At 39.9% G+C, this 22,081-nt stretch overlaps 1 protein-coding gene across 1 annotated transcript in view; it reads left to right on the plus strand.

The window, feature by feature from the left end:
- The window catches only part of LOC136706918 (cadherin-18), a 234,593-nt gene extending 212,808 nt beyond the window's left edge, over positions 1 to 21,785 (plus strand). Inside the window, exons 8-14 of the mRNA XM_066680665.1 lie at positions 2,416 to 2,672; positions 4,072 to 4,208; positions 6,317 to 6,438; positions 13,679 to 13,796; positions 14,956 to 15,264; positions 19,209 to 19,413; positions 21,319 to 21,785. Of these exons, the coding sequence (XP_066536762.1) occupies positions 2,416 to 2,672; positions 4,072 to 4,208; positions 6,317 to 6,438; positions 13,679 to 13,796; positions 14,956 to 15,264; positions 19,209 to 19,413; positions 21,319 to 21,763 (1,593 nt within the window). The 3' untranslated portion in view covers positions 21,764 to 21,785. The remainder of the gene's footprint in view (positions 1 to 2,415; positions 2,673 to 4,071; positions 4,209 to 6,316; positions 6,439 to 13,678; positions 13,797 to 14,955; positions 15,265 to 19,208; positions 19,414 to 21,318) is intronic.
- Positions 21,786 to 22,081: the final 296 nt, after the last annotated feature.

Genomic DNA, 22,081 nt, shown 5'->3' on the forward strand with positions numbered 1-22,081 from the left:
AGAGAGACGTTTGGGATTCAGCCTCAGCTTGGTTGTAGTGTTGAAACACATTTTTTAGATGAAAGGAACTACTTTATTAAACTTTAAGCCAAATCAGGGAAATAATTCAGCAAACAATCATGATAAAATATTATCCTCCAAGAATCTGTTACACTTTCTGAGCTCAGGGACAGCAGGATCAGATTATGGGGGAAATGATCAGGGGAAAAGAAAGAGACAAAAGAATATGTGGCTTGTGTCTGTAGTCTCTTGCACACTAAAACAAACCACAAGTGAAATAACATGATCCCTGGGTCTTGTATATGATCTGTGTATGATTCTGTCACAAGAGCAAAGAAATGCATATGACCCTGACATGCTAACAGTTTTTCCTTATATCCTATGATGAAAATGGTAATATGGCTAACAGCATATAAGTTTTCCTCCTCATTATGGAACTGTGCAATCCATTACCCCACTGATCCAAAGAGGCAGTGGGCTTCTGTGCTTCTGAGTGAGACTCTCTCCAGCACAGGGAGAGGAGCTGTGTATGAGAAGGTCACCATCATGTTGTGTGGAAGACTGCCGTAATAAGTCCCGCAACAGAAAAGATAAAGTTAACCATGGGATAAAATTTTAAATTCTGTAAAACATTCGCAAAATTTTGCTTCATCCATAGGGCTGTAAAGATATAATTATAATTAAAGACACAAAATTATATTTTAAAAATGATAAATAGTTTATGGTTTATTGTAGTACTATATCAAGCATTGTGTTGTTTGAGTTTGATGACTTGCTATTGTTAATTAATTTATTCATCAACAATATTTCTGGCTCAAAACGGTCATGTCCTGATGATATACACTATAACATGATTTCCTTATCATCACGAATACCACTTAAATATATGTAATGTAAAAATATTTGTAATATCTTGCTTTATTGGAAGAACTATTGAATATAAGTGAAGTATTCTGTACCAGAGAAATAGCACATTGGTCATGTCACAGATAATTAAGTTTGAAAGACAGTGTCTCATTTCCAGTGATTTGGAGATTTTATAAGCTGTGTGTGAACATATACCATAGCTGAATTCAGTAATTAGGAGTTTACAGAAAATTTGGGACATAATCCTTATTTCTTAAAACCTGTAAAGACCCGTAAACACAGCAATGTATTATACATCAAGAGAAGTGCAATCTAGTCAGGTTGTTTGGTTAGCAAGCTTAGCTCAGCTGGTATACTGGCTTTAGCCAAATATACAACCCAATCTCACACTTACTCGTGATATAGTCACATATATAGGAGACTGCAATTCGTGACATAGTCGCATATTTTCAACATTTTATGCGACAATATCACAATCATAAATGTATGGGTAATTACCATACAAACACTATGCGACAGTAACACGAAAACTCTTCCTCATTACAGGCATTTCTCTAGCCATTATTTGCGTCAATATTTTCCGTAAATTAAAATAAGACAGTTGTATTAACAGATGGTAATGACGCCTTAATAAGGAAGAGTTGTCGTGTTACTGTCACATAACACGGCACACGGATATGACAGTTTGTATGGTAATTACCCATTCACTTATGATCGTGATATAGTCGCATAAAATGTTGAAAATATGCGACTATGTCATGAATTGCAGTCTCCTATATATGTGACTATATCATGAGTAGGTATGAGACCAGGTTAAAATATAATAACATTAACCACACAATGCCTGGCAAATAGACTTAAATTTCAGTTTGAAATTTGAACATGAATTGAAACAAATATCATATAATGAGTTACAGATACAACCAGCCCTCAAGTAAGACAGTTGAAACAAACAATATGGGTAAGTTAGCAAGCTAACAACTAAGCTTAACATTTCCAAATCACAGCCACATAAATAGAGCAGATAAAGTTTTGCGGCGTCAGACATTAGTACTGGAAATCCATAATCCCTTACTGTTTCAGCTCATTAGCAGCTCAACACCTGATTCAAATCATCAGCTAATTCATTAGCTTTTCATTAGTGGAGCTGAGTGCATTAAACTCTGCAGCTCTGCTAAACATACTCACTTTATTTACCAAGTAACCTTGCGTTTACAAAGAATTTGTGCACTCTATGGCTAATTTCTTCTAAAATCAATAGTTTTACTGAGGCATTTCACGCTTTTTTGGTGTTGTAACAGATTCTACTTTTTTTTGCTAACATTTTTTATGGAGTTTTAAAAAACATGACCATGATGTAATTCTAAATTATTGGAAATCATTTTTAGACATTTTTAAACATTTTCATAAATAGTTGGACATAAATGAACAACAGTGAATAAATACTGCTGAGACATTTCCAGTGTTGCTTGGACCCCTACCAACTATAACAGCACAAAATATGAAAAAAGAGAACATAACACAGTGTGTGTGTTGTTTTTTTCACAGGCGGTGGACTATGAGAGCCGCAGTTCATACTCTTTCTCTGTGGAGGTGCTGAACCCCACTGTGGATCCCCGTTTCCTGCGGCGTGGCCCTTTTAAAGACCGTGCCTCTGTCAGAGTGGCTGTGCTGGATGCAGACGAACCGCCACGATTTTCTCGAGCTCGATACCGCATGGACGTGTCCGAGAACTGCCCCCCGGCCTGCACAGTGGGACGGGTTAGCGCTGTAGACCCAGACACTGGACTCAATAACAACATCAGGTTGGATGATTAATATTTCTGAATATTGCACTTTTCCTGGTGGGCCATAGCCCTGCATGTTGTGTTTTTCTCCTCACTCCATCACTCTCACTTCCCAGTTTTGGAAAGTTGCATCAGGTGTATCAGAAGGAGAGGAATCACAAATATCTGTAGGACAGTGGCACATCAGGACCAGGACTGAGAACCACTGGCATATAGTATTATTGTCAAATTAAATATTATTTATATTAATTTGCTTAAAAACTCATTTCTCCTAGCCCTCCTATGGAATTTGTAATAGTATGTAAGCACTAAGCTAAAGCAGGTGCATATATATTTTTTTCTTTTTGTTTTTGTGAAACAAACACAGAAATATCATAGAAAAATAAATTCAGATTTTTTTTAATCAATTTAAATATTAGGCCATTTTTCAAGGCCTAAAAGCCACAGAAGGTGATACAGAGAAATAATTAATGAGTAAATACAGTTCAAAGAACCTGAATGCCAGATGTGCACTCCTTTAAAAAACAACTTGGTGTGGGAAAATTATTTGGAATTTTCATCAGTTGGCAAATGAAGAAACAAATAGATAGTGTTAACATTACTGCTAGTATCCAAACAGGATACTTAAAGGCAATGGCAATGATTCTGGGGAACTGCTGTTCTATCATTTATTTACATTCAGAAGTCATTTAAGGTGGAACAGTAAGTTTGAGGGGAGAAAAAAGCGACTGGTGTTTTTACGTGTCTGTATGTTTTTATTCACTGTCTGAATTCCACAGGAACTCATTTATAACCCCAGGGCCGGCGAAATAAAGACCAGCATATATCAGCTTAGGCCAGATTAGACCAGCTTGGAGTTCATACTGGCCTGTATTGGTTTTATCAACAATACTACAACAAATAACATATTAAACTCCAGCTTTAAACCAGAGTTCTTTAATGCCTCATTCCCTATAAATATTAATTGTCCTATTAATATTAGGGCATATTGTTAAGAAATAAAATTACACAATCATCTGAATAATTGGTTAACTCGGTATTAATATAATTAACAGAGAAGCCTCCTTCCTGCAGTATTTACTTTGGTATGTAAAACCCGGCACCCACAAAGCCCCAAGCCACTGTGCCCAACCTCTGAACCATCTGCATTCCAAATGGGTCCAAAAGCACAGTGGTGCCAGCTCTGGGCTTTGATCGCCCCCTCATCTCTGTTTGTCAGGCATGCCTCACATGTTTATTCTCTCTCTCTCTCTCTCTCTCTCTCTCTCTCTCAATTTTTACCCCCAGTGTCTTCCCATTGTTTCCCTCTGCCACTCTTCTTCGCACAATGTCAACGTCTCTTATGTAGTCTCTATCTCAACTATGTCCTCTCTCTCCCTCTTTCCCTCTCACTCACTCACTTTTCCTTCCACCTCAGGTACTCCATTGATCCCCAGTCAGATCCAGAAGCTCTGTTTCGCATCGCCCCAGATACCGGACTCATCACCACGGCGACGGAGCTGGACCGCGAGCACGAGCAATGGCACAACGTCACCATCATTGCCACGCAGAGAGGTACCCATGGGCCTTGGACACTCACACATTCCCACTCACACATACACACACAGAGTTCTGCAATGCAGTAGTTTGGTCCACAATGAGTGAAACTCCCATAGTCAAAGAGCCTGCCTTGTTGGCTCATTACCATATCTCTGCAAGGTTAAGCAAAGTTATTGCACAGCAGTTCTTATACTTTTTCCATGGGTCTGTGGTAGGAAATCTCATGAGCCTTCTTTTTTAGCATGTATTCCCAGCCTTAGTAAAAGACACACATATTCCGATGCAGAGATACACTATACGCAGAGTTTTATAGACACAACACTTAGTGTTTATATTGAATTCAGGGGTGTAGGAAGTTTATTTATCTATTGCTGCAGAAACAGGCTCTGTTCTTCTAGGATCTGAGATGAAGAAAGCTTTACCCTAGATACTGAAACACTGGGAGTAGCTGTACACATGCTTAAGGACACCATGCTTAATGCTTAAAGTGTAGGTAACATTGGTATAAATCCCCCCAGCATTGGTGGAGCTCTGGAGTGATGGAGCTCCTTCCAATACCTGTGACTCAAATAATAAAACTAATGATAATATCAGCTTTCCTGCTCATCTGCCTATAGTCCATCTGTTGCTCAGCATACTTTTTAGCCTCCTTTAACCTTGTTCATCAGTGGTCAGGACACCCATAGGACCAGCATATATTAAATTATTTGGCTGGTGGGTCATTTTCAGTGCTGGAGTGACATTAATATAGTATGTGTTGCTCTGGTATGAAAGGATCAGACACAGCAGTGCGGTTGGAGTGCTTTTGTATGTTCAGGGCAGCTGTGGGAATGAGGAAAGTTAGTGTAAAAACAAGAAGGTGGTCATAGTATTATGGCTGATCAGTGTTTATTCACTGTATTCTTGTTTGTTCTGGTGATATGGATATAACCCACAGCTGTAAACACTGCTGCTCTTTTATCTGTCTGGGGAAGGTTGCGTTACGCTATTTGAGACCAGCTTCATAGCTATTATAGAAGGAGCTTATTTCCAGCAATGTGGTGCGACAGGCATTAATCCACTACATGATGTTACAGCACCAGGCACAGGCTGGTGTGTGTGTGTGTGTGTGTGTGTGTGTGTGTTAGTGAGTGAACGCAGTCCAAAAACATTTGTGTGAATACAGTCCAAGCCAGAGCTGAGTGTGTGGGGCTGAATCATAATGAGAGAGTGTGCTTTCTGAGCCTCAGAACCAATCCATTAAGTCCATTTCCTCAGCTACCACAGGCTCATACTGTACCAGTGCACCCTGGTAGAAGCTATTTATTTTGCTATGACAAGCCATTAGTCTAGAATGGGATGGGTGATTGAAGTACTGCTGAAGTCTGGATTTGTAAAAAAAAAAAAAAAAAAGGAATTGTTACACTTCAGCTGGTTTTAGATGTGTACGTGTGTGTGTGTGTGTGTGTGTGTGTGTGTGTGTGTGTGAGTATGTTTGGGTGTGTCTGTCTGACCGTTTGTTGGAACTTTAAAAGCCTTTAAATTTACTCTGAAGTATATCCATACCTAGACAACCGTAATATTAATTGTTTTTTAAAATATTACATTTCTCTACTTTAAAGTGCACCAAACCACAGATGTTCAGTTGCAATTGCATAATGTCCATAGAGAATCGTGGAATGAACCGAGATGCTCTAAGGCAGTCTGAGTTCATCATGCTCAAAGCCATGTGTTGGCAAGTTGGGTATAAATACACCAGACAATTCAGTTGCATACTCTGGAGGGGTGAAAAACTATCCACCATTATTGCACAACCTTCAAGGAACACTAGTTAGTATTTTTACTTTTAAATTACTCTATTTAAATCATTGTGATGTCTTACTGACCTGTAATATGGAGAATAAAGCATCTATTGTTGCTAATCTGGGCTCAGCACTTGCAGAAACTGAACTATGTAACTTGGGAGGAAGTAGGAACCGCCAGTTCTGCAATTGGGAGCAAGAATTGTTGGATGAGCAGGTGTAAATCACCTTCTTGACCATGTAGTAAAGGTGTTTGTGTGTGTCCATCATTCCTGTCTCCAGGTGGATGCTCACATTCGGTGGAAAGTTATAGTAACCTGCCTTTGTTCTCTCTGACCTCAGATAATCCCAGTCAAGTGTCCAGGGTGGTGGTTGCCATAGAGACACTGGATCTGAATGACAATGCTCCGGAACTGGACAGACAATACAACACGGCCATGTGTGACTCCGCCTCCACTGGACAGGTCAGTCAGCTGCTATAAACCTATATGCAAAAGTCATGACACCTATATTGACACCTAGTGGCCTGAATATATGAGAGGCTCTGTGTGAAATTTTAAACAAAGCTACCCCCCAGGTGAGGGACACACTCTATGCAGTACAAACCCGTTACTTCAGGTACTGCACTGTATTGAAAAAAATGTTTGCTAATATTTGGTGGTAAAAATGACAGATTGCTCTTTTAAATTTAAGGAATGAAGAGTTATTGTGTAGAAGTGTGATATCTGTAATGAAAATTGCAAAAGTTTCATCTAGAATGTTAGAAGAAAAAATATTTGGAAGCTCAACTTTTGACATACATTTACTATACACTAACTATCAACCAGATACAGAAATATTTTATGTCAGATTATAGTGCCATAATATTTATGTGAAATTTTATCATAGTTGATCAGGGTAATACTTTCTGCAACATAAATTCTGAGTCTTTGTACATTCCTAGCTGAACCTCTTTCTCTGTTCTTGTAGCCGTTGGATAGAAGCTATGATATTTGTGTTACATAAATAACCATAAAAAAATGAAACCCAAGAAATATCTATGAAGAAATCAGACATTGAAGAATTGTAAATATGTGTAATCTGTATATTTAGAGCATTGAGATTGCTGCCCATTCAGCTTATAGCAGTTTAGCCCCACCCACTTCAGGTGACGTGATAAAGAGTGTTGTGAATGCTAATTTGAGCTCTGAGGTGTTTCATTGTGCTGAATACACCTGAATCGTTCGGAGTGTGAGACCCCCAATATTGTTTGTGATGCCATGGTTGTTGGAAGGTCTTTCCCTGGCAAAAAGTCAGGAGATGCTGGGTTGTAGCAGAGAGGATTCCTAACCTATTATTTTCTGCACTATCGTGCCATTACCTGCAGTCTTATGTGTCATAGTTGGTCTGTTAAGTATAGGAGGTTCAAAGGGCCATTTCAATACAAATGAGGGGGAGACGATCAAAAGTTTCTCTGTAACAAAAGGCAGTGAATGGTACCTACATTTAAATAAAAATAAATCCTACAAAGGACAGCAAATCAGAGCAGAAATTTATAGTTTTTTTTTTAAATCATATGTTCATAATCAAAAACAAGCAAGTTTTATCTGTGGTAATGATCTAATGTTAGCAGTTAGCGGTTAGGTGCCTTACTCAAGGGAATTTCAGACATAGATTTTGAGGGACAAAGACAACACTGTTCCTTCAATCCCCCACCCCAATTTTTCGCTTTCCAGTCCGAGGGATCATTCCGGTAACCTTTTAGCTCTAAGTCTACTTTTATAAACATTAGGTCAAGACTAATGATCAGGACTTGTTTGATACTTGTATTTGGCTCCATCATCCGAGACCAGGTTTGATGTCCAGCATGTCTGTCACCTGACATAGCAGATCCGGGCATTTCGTACTCTCGTACAAGCATGTTGAGCTCCAGTGGCATTTTGCTTGCTGCTGCTGAAAAAGAAATGTATTAGCTTCATATCGCTCTTTGTGATCATATTACAAATTTTGTAATATCATAGTTCCTATTATAGTTTCTATTTCTGGTGGGATTGAACATGACTAAATTAGGGTTAACATTGGGTTCAATTGTCTGTGTTATTTGTTGTGTCTAAAATGCTAAAAGGACAACTGCAGTAGTGCTTATGTTTAGTCTATATGACACCATTTTTTTCTACTTTTATGAATGCCCCTTTCTGGATGGCCTTCTTTAAATCCACATAAGCATGCTCTTTGTGTTAATAATGCCCTCCATGTCTCTAGAGTGTGCAGTCTTAAATCTGCAACTGCAACACAGATGCTTATCACATTTGCCAGAGCCTTGGGCTAGATCCTCAGCTCAGACTAACTAATTTATAGAAAGCCTCATCTCCAAAGGTTTGTATACACCCTGTATAATTAGTTAAATTAGCACCTTTAAAGGTACACCATTTGTGGGCATTCAACCCTGCACTCAGCTTGTGTTATTATTTTCATAGAAAAACATAGTACTCTGGAGCAGATTAAATCTAAATTAGCTGGTATTTAATAAATCCTACTCAGTGGCGAAGCGTGAATTAATGGATATGCTTTCTTATATATATATGGTGATATATGGTGCTTTTCCTTCCTGCATGTTACTTACTTGACTCAGCTCGGTACACCTCGACTCTCTTTTCAGCCCTGGTCCCTAGTCGCTTCTTTTAGCACAGTTCCCACACAAAATATAACTACTGCCGTCACAAAACCCCATCAGTAACAGGAACTGAAGGCTTTGGAAACCACAACAATAGTGGCTATGATGTTAAGCACTGTTGTGTATTCGCCTGTTTTTTTGTTTTATTTTCTTTCCTTTTTTTGTTTGTTTGTTTTTTGTTATGTTTTGTTCTTTATCGCATATCCATCTCTCACTGGAGTTTTTTGTTAGCCACCAAACCAATTTGAACCTCTTCAGAAGACTATGGCATAATTTTATGAGCTGCATTTGTGAGTGAGATTAAAAACATGTGATCACTGATGTAAACTGGAGAATTTACCGATTTCTAATGGGGTGGTCTGGATTTCATTGTGATTGATGGGTCTCTTTGGCCAGTCATTGCACTTCAAGGTTTACACATCACGTTTAGGCTCTACTTGGCTCACTTAGAACCACAGGTGAATAGGTACTAGATTTCATGGACCAAGTACCATGTAAATGTAAAAAAAGCAGAGCCATGCCAGGCCCAGTCAGTACCATGTAGTGGAAAAGCGCCAACAGAGCCCCATTCAGTATCACTTGGAAGAATAGTATGTCATACCAGACCCCATTAAGGTGGCTGAAAGCCCTTACAATCAAACACTCACAGCAATGTTTCGACATCTACTTTAATATTGTTTTGTAAAAGTAGAGGCTGTAACTGCACTAAAAGGGGGACAAACCTTGTAAGGAAACCCATCATTTCAATATAAATGTTGCATGAGTACATTTCCAAAAACTTTTGGTGGTATAGTATACGACACCTACCGCAGAAGTGCCTTTTCATCTTGTGACGCTTGCCTCCTCGCCCTGCTTTTTAAAGCATGTATCTTTTGAACGTCTACACCAATGTTTGTGTCTGTTTTGCGGCCTGTCTCATATTATTTTCCCACTCCTTCATTTTTAATTGGCTCTCTGTGTCCATCTGTTCTGCTGCTTCCACACGTGTCTCATCCTCTCCGTTTTAATGTTTGCTCGAGTTGAGCTAGAGATGCTTAGTGCAGTTCACTCTGCGTTCCTATAACTGTCTGCAGCAGGAGCCAGACTAGTCTGGGACGTTCCATGGCCCCAGAGATGTAGTACATTGCTAATGGGACCTGACAGTGACTTAATCTCTGTGCATTACAAAATCACAAAGAATTGGCGCCGGCACAAATGTCCCACCGCTCCTCACTCCTATCTATATTGCATGCTTTGTGTTTTTTGTTTCTGATTTCATTGTTTTTACTGAGGAGCTTCAAATGGAATTGACATCACAAGGGTCGCAGTACTCCCATCTTCAATATTGCCATTTTTAGCATATGCAGAGATGTCATATTATATGTATGTTTGAGAATAATGAGACATCATACACAGCCATACACAACTTCCCCTTTTAGCTCTACCTTATCACTTAGTGTGTGTGTTACATTTGCACTAATAACATGATCTGATTCCAGAAATCTGCTGAAAAGAATTTGGCTTAAGCTGAGGAATCAGATTGTCTACCCTGTTTTTTTAGGTTCCCCACAAAACCATATACAGTCGCTTTTATAACTGTGAAAAGGTGATAAATGAACCTGCTGTGTACAGATGAGAGTCATCTAACCTCCCAGACAAACATTCACAAAAGGACTCTGTTTATGAAAAAAAAATCCAAAAGCCTTTACAAAGGAGTTTTAGAGTCACAGCATTGAAAAAAAAAATAAGATTCAGAGAATAAAGTCAGAATTCTGAGAATAATCTCTGAAGAATTCTGAGAATAATCTCTGAAGAATTCTGAGAATAATCTTGGAATAATTTGCACGTATAATGGGGCAGTCACAACCAGATTGTGATTAGTATTTAAACCCTGACTCGGTGCAAGAACCCGTTTATTCGGAAGAGAGCATGTAGTTTCACAGGATATAATTAGTGATCATGAAAATGCTAGATCCAGAGCCATCACGTTACGGCTTGGACTCGTACAATAAACTAAAGCCTTATGCATTGCAGTCAGGGGCTGCAGTGAGGGGTTTAGTCGTCATGTATTTTGGATGAATTTAATAAAGAATTCTGTTCACTTCACTGACTGCTTCTTTCACAACTCACTCATGGCGCACAGACTGTGAGTCTGTCTGTCTACATATTATAATAAATAATAACCCAAAACAGTGTTTCTCTAAATATTCTGATTATATTCTCTGAATTGTAGGGACATTTTTTATTTAATTATTCCAAGATTTTTTCAGAATTATTCAGAGATTATTCTCAGAATTGTGACTTTATTCTTAGAATATTTTTCAGTGCCATGGCCTTAAAACCTAAAAGAAACGTGGCTTCTGGGTGACGAATGTAGACTGCATTTCCTCATTAACAAATTACAGATGTGCTTATAAATATAAACAGATTATTCACCTTGGGTCAGTGTCTGTGAGGAATTTGTTGTCTTCTCCCTGTGTCTGTGTGCGTTTCCTCTGGTTTTCTCACACAGCCCAAAAACATGTGTTGGTAGGTGGATTGACAGATTGAAACCATGATGCCCTTGAGGGGTATAAAGGGGACCATGATCAGGACGACGTGGTTACAGAAGATTAATGAATGAATGAATCATTGAATTTTCAGAAATGAAGCCACAGAAAACAAGTAGCTACTGAGCTGACTCCAGATGCATTCAAAATATAATGAGGACTGGCTCTGGCTCTATCAGGACCTAAATAATGATATTCTTAAAGCAATGTGATATCATTAGATATTTCCAAACCCAGTTCTTCTTCTCATGATTTTCAGTTGTCTCCGTAGGGCATGGTTAAATACTGAAAGACATCATACCAGTAAGAAATCGCAGTCTAGTAAATTCTGTGTCCTGTTTTAAAATGACCAAGTCAGATAAGTGTGTATTGATGTAGAGTCTGCTTCCGGCAAGTGCCAAGTACCTTTCAAATTGTGACTTTACAGGAGAAATAAAGAATGTACTTAAAGTATAAATATGGGATTCCAAGCAGTTCTTGATTGCCATTGGTACGTTCATCGTGAAACAGATTCACAATGTAAGCAATTAATACAATGCCAGAATAAAGGTCCTATACAGGTACAGTTTTTTCACTAAAGGTACAGACAGTCTGTGCACACCAAATTTACAATGGTGGTCTTATAATGTAGTTGTATTTTCCAAAGGTATATGATATTCTTCATCAGAAGGAAAGTGAATGTTTGTAACTTTTCATAATAGAATTGTTTAAAAAAAAAAATTGAAAGTCTTGGAGGTGACATGAGATTTATTAAATTAATGCAACTTGTTTTGCATACAAATAAATATTAATGCACTTTTGTTTAACGTAACTCAAAATTCAAATATTCTCCCACTCTTGTCATTTTATGTTAACTGTTACATAGTATTAAAAATGACAGTTGCCTTTTTATTAAGAAATATATACAACTAAACATTATGTATTAATAAAGTATATTCATGGACACTAACAGTGAACTGATCATCTTTAAATAGATCAAATCAAATGTTCCTGTCACAACCTGGCACTCTCTTGTTTGTTTTCCCCTTCCATGTGGCTCTGTCTTTGTTGTTATTCCTATCTCCGCCCTCGCTCCACCTTGTTTCCGCCTCCTTGTCATTGTCTTTCGTTATCTGTGTCAGGTGTTTCTTATTAGTTCGTATATTTAAGTCCTCTTCCCTCACTTCCTGGTATCGGTCATTTTGTTTTCGTTGTCGTTTGTTTTCGTTGTTTCTTTGTCGTTTGTTATGTTATATTTTCGTCCTCGTTCTTGCTCGTCTTTCTTACTCCCTTCTTGCCTCATTCGTGTTTACCTTCAAGTTCGTTTGTTGTTATATTAGTGTTTATTTTTTGTTTCTCTTTTCTCGTGCCTCGTTCGGTCTCCTGCCTCTTTCCTATGTTTATAAGTCATGTTATTTCGTGTTTCTCGTCTAGTTCGTTTGTTTTGTTCTTTCATTATTAAATGAAAGTAATAATTGTAGCGAGTGTGTCCGCCTCCGTAAATCTACTCCTCACTTCCCCGTGACAGTTCCTTTCCATTTCCAAAGTGCTTCATTTTTAGGTTATATTTTGTTTAATGAAATTGTACATTTACCATAATGTACCACTCCTAATATCATTTTGATACATTTATGCTCAGAAACTAAAGGTACTTTGGTTACCACTTCAGTGACAGCAAAAGGTACCACCACAGTGACAGTTTTTCTAAGAGTGTAGTATTTACAGCTAAAGCAAATATTTAAATAAATAAAATTACATTAAATTACATTAAATTACATTTAATTAGCCCCCTCCAGGCTGTGTTCCCGCCTTGCGCCCAGTTATTCTGGGTAGGCTCTGGACCCACCGTGACCCTGAACTGGACAAGGGTTACAGAAAATGGATGGATGAATGAATAAACAAATAAATAAATGGGAAAAACAGGAAAAATTTGGATATAAGGTTTAGTTCTGACAGTGATTATATGCTGAAAGGGAGTCCTGAAAACAGTTGTTACAACTACAGCATGAGTTCCTTATGAAACAATTAAACAAAAGAGATAGTTATATTAAGTGTGTTATCTGCATGGTCTTTGACCTTACTTATGGTTTTCTTTTGAACCGTGGCCCAGAGGTGTGAGGAGAGATCTTTGAAAAGAGCTTGGCAGTGTGTGATTATTTCTACTCTAAATGAGTCTCCCGGGTTTTCACTGAGAGCTTTCCCGAGCACATGCTAAAACCTGTATCTGTGCAGTGGTGTTCCCCAAGGCTCAATACTGGGGTCAGAGTTAATTATGGTTTGTGTTCGTGCTTTGCATTAATCAGTCTCACGTTACCTGTTTGCAGGCTGGTAAAGTTAATGCAGATGTCTGGATTCCATTTTAAACTTATCCCTTTTACGTCTGTCTCTCTCTCTCTCGCTCTCACTCTCTCTCTCTCCTTTTTTGCTCCCACTCCTCTTCTCCTATTTTTGGATTTGCCCTGATTTCGTCTCTCTTTTACTCATTCTCTCTCTCTCTCTCTCTCTCTCTCTCTCTCTCTCTCTCTCTCTATTTCACTGTCTCAGGTGGTGCAGGTGTTGAGAGCAATTGATAGAGACCAGGGAGGGAATGACAGCACCGTCCATTTCAACATTCCTCCAGAGTCCAGCGCTGCACTCAACTTCAGCATTCGAGAGAGTGGAGGTGTGCATTTTCTCTCTCTCTCTCTCTCTCTCTCTCTCAAACTTTTCTTCTCTCCTTCACTCAATCCCCCCCTCTCTCACTAACACACATTTCTTTTTTGATCCCTCACACCGATTCACACCTTCTCTCTTTCTAACTTTCTGCCTCACTGCTTCCTCTCTCCATCTTCCTAGTTTGTTCGTTTTATCTGTCTAAAAACCCCCCCCCTCCTCTGTGTCTCGGCTTCTCCCTTCATCATCACTGTCTTTTGTGTGGCTCCTTTGTGTGGCACTCCTTTTGTTTTCCCTCTCCATTGTTTGTCTTTGCCTCTCACACTGCCACATCCATCTTCTGCACTTGCATTTGGAAAAGAATGTGCCCTGGCACCCCCCTGCCCCCACACCCACAAACCCCCTTCACAACCGACCTTAGACTCCCTCACAACCCTCTCTTCGAAAATATCCTCAAAACCCCTTCACAAACCACCCTCAAACAGCTCCCTCTACCCCTCCACAAACGTGCCCTTAACATACCCTTTAACCCCTTCAAAGATGCTTCAAACAAACTGCCTAACAAAATCCCCTTACAACACCACTCTCAACCTTCCTCTTTCAAACCACCACTTCACAGCCTCACCACACTCAATACCCCCTTCAGAACCTCTCTCTAAAACCCACACCACACAAAATCCCCTCTCTCAAAAGCCCTATTAACTGCCCTGCACAACCCCTTTCTATTAATACCCCTAACAAAAACCCCAGTTCACAAACCCTACTTCCTGACCCCCCTCAAAATTCCAAAATCTCAGGAACCCTATCAACACCCTCTCAATTAACCCCCCCACAACCCGACCCTTCACAAACCCCTTCAAAGCCTCCACTTCACAGCCCCCTAAACACCAACCAGTCAACAAAAGGCCCTCACAAACCCCTTCAGTATCCTTCTGACAAACCCTCTCCACAGCCCCCCTCAAACCCCCACCACTCATCCCTACCCGCCCCTTAAAATGCTCCCACTCCATTCAGATCTCAGTGCTCTGTATAGTCACAATGGAATTAAAGCACACTCAATTGATTTAAATTGAATTAAGCTTCTGTTAGGGCTCCATTGGATCTAAAAGCCCCTCGTTTTTAATTCTCTCTCTCTGTCCATTTAATTCTCTCCTCTGTCCATTCTCCAGGGCCCACCGCCAGCCTGGTACTGGCCTCGCCCCTGCAGGCACTCTCTCGCTCCTCCTCGTTCTCTCTCACCTTGCACGTCCCCCTAGTCCTGAGGGACGGCTCCTCTGGCCTGACCAGCACGGGGACGGTCACAGTGTCGGTGTGTCCCTGCCTGAAAGGAGGAGCCAGAGCTGGAGAGAAGGAGAAGCAGAGCGAGGCAGAGTGGGAGAGAGAGACGGTATGTCTGCCTCAACACTCCTCATTGCCATCCCCAGGACTCAGCACCGCCGCCCTGCTGGCCATTTTAGCCTGCGTGGCCACACTTTTGGGTAAGTTTATCAAGAAACTGCATGTCTTCAAATAGCAAACAAACTTTATACTGACACCTAATGGCATACTAGAAATTATGTACTAAACATAAATTAAACATGGCTACCCCACATGGGTGACCCACCCTATGGAGCATAAGATGATTGATTCAGGGCCTACAAAGCAATCTGATTCTTCATTTCATATATGCTGAAGCCGTTTGGTATAAATTTTTTACTCATTTTTGATAGTCAGCTTGAAGTCAACCAGAATGCAACTTATCCATTATTTTGTATTAATATTTCTCACTACAATTCCCAGCATACGTTATACAAACATCTCTAACAGCTATTGGTAAACCCACTCCTAATTCCCTGACAGCACTAAAGAAATCTATTTATGTTCCACTAATGTAGTGGTTAAAAAACACAGATTTGATTTTGTAACATTAGCCCGCCTTCTCGTACAAGCCCCCAAGCAGTTGTAGTTTTTAAAAAAGCTGTTGGATGATTAGTTATGGATCACAAACACAGTGCCAGCTCATTCCAAAAATATTGGATGGAGCTTTAACACAACATAGAACACATTTCCATTTCTCCTCAGCTCAACACTGGGGGGCTTATACCTCTCTAAGGTATGCCCTCCTCTATATCATTCCTTTTACTTTAGGGATGAAGAACTGAATATTCAGTCCTATCATCAGTGCTTTCTAGAGACATAGGAAGCTTAGCAGATTTTCTTCCAAAGTCAGGAATGAATGATCCTAAAAGAAGTTGAATTCACTCTTTGCAAACTGTGTCCACAAATAATTTGACATTTGCCTGCCTTGGTTGCCTTATTAAAAAACAAAAATAGTCATCCTTTAAGAAACGTATTTAAGATTTTTGTGTCTGTGTTGTGTCTAGGTTGTGTTTGTTATGTATAATTTTATCCTGTATCTAGCTTGCTAACTAGCTAACATTAGCATTTCATAGACACAGCTTAACAGTGAAAATGATGGCTAAGTAGATATGTAGCTAGCTAGCTTTATGTTTAATACTCTAGCTCCTTTAATGTAGACTTTAGCTTCTTTTAAGTTTTGTATGAGGGATTAATTAGTAAGCTAGTCATGGCTAATATCACTATTGACAGAGCTGACACAGTTTTAATCCATTTGAAATGTAGGTCTAGTTGCTAAAGGTTCCATCCAGCAAAGGTCCAAACAAGATTTTGTCTGTTCATCTTTAAAATGACACTTTTCAGCCTCAACTTTCTTTATTTTGGGGCAAGCCATGTTGTCCTTGTAAACAAGATCCCTTATGCTGTCGGTAGTGAACTGGCCACAAAGGGTCAACAGTCAATTTGAGTGAAATTATTGCTGTATTTACTAACCATAGCTGCACATTTTGTCTATTGCCTTGTTCAACAAAAATAATGCTTCATGAATGATGATATATATTGCAGTAGGGCATAAATGCTGAAATCTTAATAAAAAAAAAATTAAGAAATCTAATGGGCGACACAGTGGCGTAGCAGGTAGTGTCACACATACACAGTTCCAGAGACCTGGAGGTTGTGGGTTTGAGTCTCGCTCCGGGTGACTTGTGTGTGAAGAGTTTGGTGTGTTCTCCCCATGTCCACGAGGGTTTGCACCGGTTTCCTCCCACGGTCCAAAATCACACATTGGTTGGTGGATTGGTGACTCAAAAGTCTCCATAGGTGAGAGAGTGTGTTGCCCTGTGAAGGACTGGTGCCCCCTCCAGGGTGTATTCCCGCCTTGCGCCCAAAGATACCAGTTAGGATCTGGACGCACCGTGACCCTGAACTGGATAAGCGGTTACAGACAAGGAATGATGAATGAAAAAATCTAGTGATTCACTATACAGTGACTGGAGCCTTTCACTGTGGATTACATTCATATCTGAAAGGAATTCATTCTTAAAAAGCTAATCCCCATTAATTGTTTTCCAGTAGGGAGCTCATTTCTAACAATATAAACAATTTTTTTTGCAATAGATGAATTCATCTTATATCTAGACAGCATATTTATTATTAGATATTTGTAAAATATTATACATATATTCAGCTTATTTCTAGACATATTTTCTTTTTAAGGACCATGCCCAAATTCCTCCCCTCAGCCCTATATATACCTTGCAAGCTGATGTCAGCTCCACTTTTGGGGCTTCTCATTTTCCTTTGCCCCTCAACCCCTCATTCCAGTAATGCTGCTCCCTTTATTTTTTTGTAGTTTCTACAGATTTTCTGGCAGCCAATGACCCATTTCCTGCTGGCTGGATGATCTCATGATCAACTCTGATGTCACCATCACGTTGCGCAATCACTTCCCCTTTGTCACTCTCATTATGCAGTCGCCTCACCATAATTAATAAAGGGCATTCAATTAACTCAACCTTATGCTATTCATCTACTGTCTCGTGTGGTGCTGATTCATGCACATGACTCAGTGAGTCAATTAATTCATGGACTCACTAACCCCCTTTTCAACTACTCAAGATCCAGGATACCAACCAAACCCTTGACCGATGGACCTCTCAATCTTGAGCATTCTGCAACACTTAATGCCTGTAGTTTGAGGGGTTTGGTTTTATATACATTCCGAAGCTGCACTGAACTGATATATGTATATACCTGCGAATTTACATAATTTCTGTCTCTCCACCATTTTTCTTGTAGTCTTGTTTCTAGGGAAATATTTGAGTTCACCTCCCCATTTAAGCCTTTATTGGTGTGGTCTGTACGAGCAAAAATGTATATAATTTTTTCAGGGTTTTTTTTTTATCCAGTGCTATTATCTTATTGAACAGGCTTATCATTTGTAATGTCTCAAGAAATATAGCTTGAACAATTCATTCATTCATTCATTGTCTGTATCCGATTATCCAGTTCAGGGCCATGGTGTGTTCGGAGCCTACCCGGAATCACTGGGTGCAAATACCCTGGGGGCTGGGTGCTAGTCCTTCAGAGGGCAACACACACTCACACAGTCACTCACACACTCACACCTATGGACACTTTTGAGTAGCCAATGCTCTTTTTCAGAAGAGTAGAAACTGTAGGGGCTGCTTTGCTTTGTCACATAAATGTGGGTCTCTTCACTGTGATTGGTGAGACTCAGACGAGGAGGCGAGAGTATTCTTAAGTGCCTGGGCTTGACGTCAGAAGTGGAGCAAATTCAGTATATCTTGTTTTATACCCATGTTTTCTGATATAAGCAGTCCCAAACAAATTGAATGGGTGGTTTTGTTTTGTAGTTTGTGGGTTGATATGCTCCAGATCCCCAAATTAATGTGCACATTAATTTTCTGTGCACTCTGAAAAAGTGATTATATAATAGCAATCAGTCATTTTCCAGCTGTTGTTCTTCACATTATGAGAATGCCATTGTAGTACAGACACCAAGTGCCCTGGAAGCAGCAAGAGATTGTACTCCAAACTTCTTTTAAACATTGGCGCTCCCAGTGAGAAACCCACTATTAGGGGCATTAACCTTATTCAACATAAGTTGAATAATAAGCAATATAAAAATATTTAGTATACTTTTGGCTGCATTATGGTGGTAAAACATTATATATTGCTAATTTAAGATAATTTCACTTAAGATATAATGCTTTGCAATGGAGAAGGTTGTGCTTTCTACTTTGGCACATTTTCATAGTGTCGCTAATGAGAGGTTTGTATGTTTCTTTCAATATTTTAATGACTGCTTGAAGATTTGGCAGGGTAACCTTCCTCCACAGCTCCACAGAAGGATCATGTTTGTAATTACTAGTCGTTTGTCTGTGTGAGTGTCTTGTCTGGTCTAATGCTCCTATTGAATCTGTCTCTCTAGAGCACCCTGCAATTTTATTGCACAAATCTGTCATCGAGTACAAACAATAAGTCTTCCCCTCTTTTATAAATGGCCTTTGCTGCTTCTCACTCTCACTCTCACTCGTTCTTTCCGCTCTCTTTCTCTCCCCAGCCGTCAGCGCTCTCTCCCTGTCCCTGCGACGGCAGAAGAGGGACTCACTCTCCCCCCTGGAGGAGGACGACGTCAGGGAGAACATCATAACGTACGACGACGAGGGAGGAGGCGAGGCGGATACGGCCGCGTTCGACATCACGGCACTCCAGAGCGCCCCCCACAGTGCGCGCAGGGGATATCGCACCCTTGACAGCAGGAATATGTGAGTCACTCCAGGCTCAAGACAAACATGCCAGTCATTCTTTTAAGCTCCTCTCAGAGGGAAGGGCTGAGATGATAAATACGCCAACATGGTGACAGGGACGCAGTTGAGCTGTTCCATACTCTGCCCACAAATTAATAAGCAACTGTTGTGAGGTGGCGGACACCTGGTCATCCAAAGTTTCTTCTGAAATCAAGGGTATTTGTCAGTAGTCCATCCCCTCTTTGCTGCAGTAACAGTTTCTACTCTTCTGAAAAAGCTTAGACTACATGTCAGAACATTGCTGTAAATATTTTATGGATTTCAGCCATGAGAAGTATTAGTGAGGTCATCACTCCACCAAGAATGGAGTTTCACTGCTCAACATGCAAATGCTTGTGGGCTTTACACCCCTCCTGGCCAATGGTTAGCATTGTGAATGCTGACCTTAAACTCTCATGCAGCATTTTGTTGCATGCATTTCTGTGAAGACAGCTATGTGAGCCACAATGGATGCATCTTAAATGCTTCACTGCAGTATGTAGCCTCTGTCATTGCTACTCTGGGCTCAGCACCACAGAAGCTGCACTATGTAATTTCTGGAAGAGGACATGAAATATATTATTTATTAGAATATGAAAATGCTTTGGAGGGATGTGTCAGGACCATTCCTCACTTTCCCTCCCTGCAGCCTGTAATAATGAGTTGTTGGCTCTAGCACCTTTCCCTGATAAGAGTCTAGATGGTTACATTTGTGTTTGGCATGGATAGTTTAACGTTCATTTTAAACAAAAACAAACTGAAACCTGAACACGTTTGACCACACCAGATTTTCCCACTATGTTTCATGTTGTCTAATATGAGACTGGGCTTAGAGAACTTGGCAGTATTCCTGTAGAGAATTGATGTTTGGATTTCTTTTTACATAATAAGACTTTCAGGTTCCACTTGTTGATGCAGTGGAAGACTGTTAAATGACTATGAATTTCTGAATTGGATATATTTATCACACTAGCATATTGAATTCCTATGCAATACTGTCTGAGGGCTTGAAGGTCACAGATTTCAACAGTGGTTACCAGCCTTACTCTACCAACTCAAGATTTCTCTGGATTTGCTGAATCTTTTTAGTAACATGTTATGGGTGTCATGCATACAGTATTAGAGTTACTGTTACTGAGGTCACCATGCTAAATGTCATGTGTTGGATAGGGAGGCATAACACCTAAATCATTGGGCTATGCAATGTTGTAATTTAGTAACATTAATTTATTCATTCATTATCTGTAATCTAGTTCAGGGTCGCGGTGGGTCCAGAGCCTACCTGGAATCATTGGACCCGGAGGAAACCCACGCGGACACGGGGAGAACACACCAACTCCTCACAGACAGTCACCCGGAGCGGGAATCAAACCCACAACCTCCAGGCCCCTGGAGCTGTGTGACTGCGACACTACCTGCTGCGCCACCGTGCCGCCCCTAATTTAGTAACCTTTATACAATATTAAAATTTATATTAAATCTTTAGCACATGTTGAATCTAAAACAAATGTTAAGATACAGATATAATAAAACATGACAATCTTACTAAAACAAGGGCTTCAGAAACAGCTTCTACTCTTCCAAACTACACTAGATTTTGGAACATTGTGGTGAAATTTTGATGTTATTTAGCTACATTATCATTATTCAGGGCAGATATTGATATTAGATGTATAGTTCTGGATCACAAACATCACTTCATCTCATCCTAGTGGTGCACCATCACTCTAAAGCCCAATGTCTTATTTTGTTTTTCACATCCCTCTTACCTTCAGGTAAGAATATCTTAGGACAAAAGGTGTAGGTCAGTTTATACATCATCAGTTAAAGCACATTAACTCATAATAGCTTTTTGTTTTTTCCCACTCCTTTGCCAAAATCCAGACGTTATTCCCAGCGTGCTCAGGATAAGGCCCGGACGTACAGCAGCTGGGCCCAGTCTGGAAATCTGGACAACAGCATTCATAGCCAGACAGCTCCTTTATATGGCCGTTTGTGTTACAGCAGCCAGACTCTCCCAGTGCTGCGCCGCTCACAGGGTCCCTACGAGCCTGGATTAGCTGAGCTGGGATACCGCTTCCCCACAGGACAACCAGACCACTCCCTAGTCATCCAGAACCAGGGGGCAGTGGTGGGACCACTGGAGCCTGGAGCCTTGTATGTGGGATCTGGCGAGGCAGGGAACAGCTCCAGGGAAGGGACAGCATCCCAGGATGGAGCCACTTTGTCAGAGGGAGGTACACCACGGAAGAATGATAGCAAGGAGGACTCGAGCAGTGATGCCCAGCACAGTCAGGATCTGGACTGGGTAAATACATATATTTTTTAAAGCACAACAGCCAAGCTAGAGGTGGATGATATGGTGATATAGTTTTGTTATTGTGATATGTTGTTTTATTTAAACTTTTGTTATTTAAAATTAGTATAAAAAAGTACTAAGGACATTTGTTATGCATATTATCCCTACGTAAAACTGCACTATTTAAGGGGGCACAACAAAAATAAATAAAAATGTTCTTCCACATGTGGCATACTTGAAATTAAGAGTGTAGCTTTAATAAAACACTGACAACATGAATATTTTACTACAAAGACAACATAAATAGCTTTACCTAAATTAGATTTTTTTTTAAATATAGCATTCCTA

The sequence above is a fragment of the Hoplias malabaricus genome, chromosome 9, assembly GCF_029633855.1.
Source record: "Hoplias malabaricus isolate fHopMal1 chromosome 9, fHopMal1.hap1, whole genome shotgun sequence".
In the NCBI taxonomy this organism is placed as follows: domain Eukaryota; kingdom Metazoa; phylum Chordata; class Actinopteri; order Characiformes; family Erythrinidae; genus Hoplias; species Hoplias malabaricus.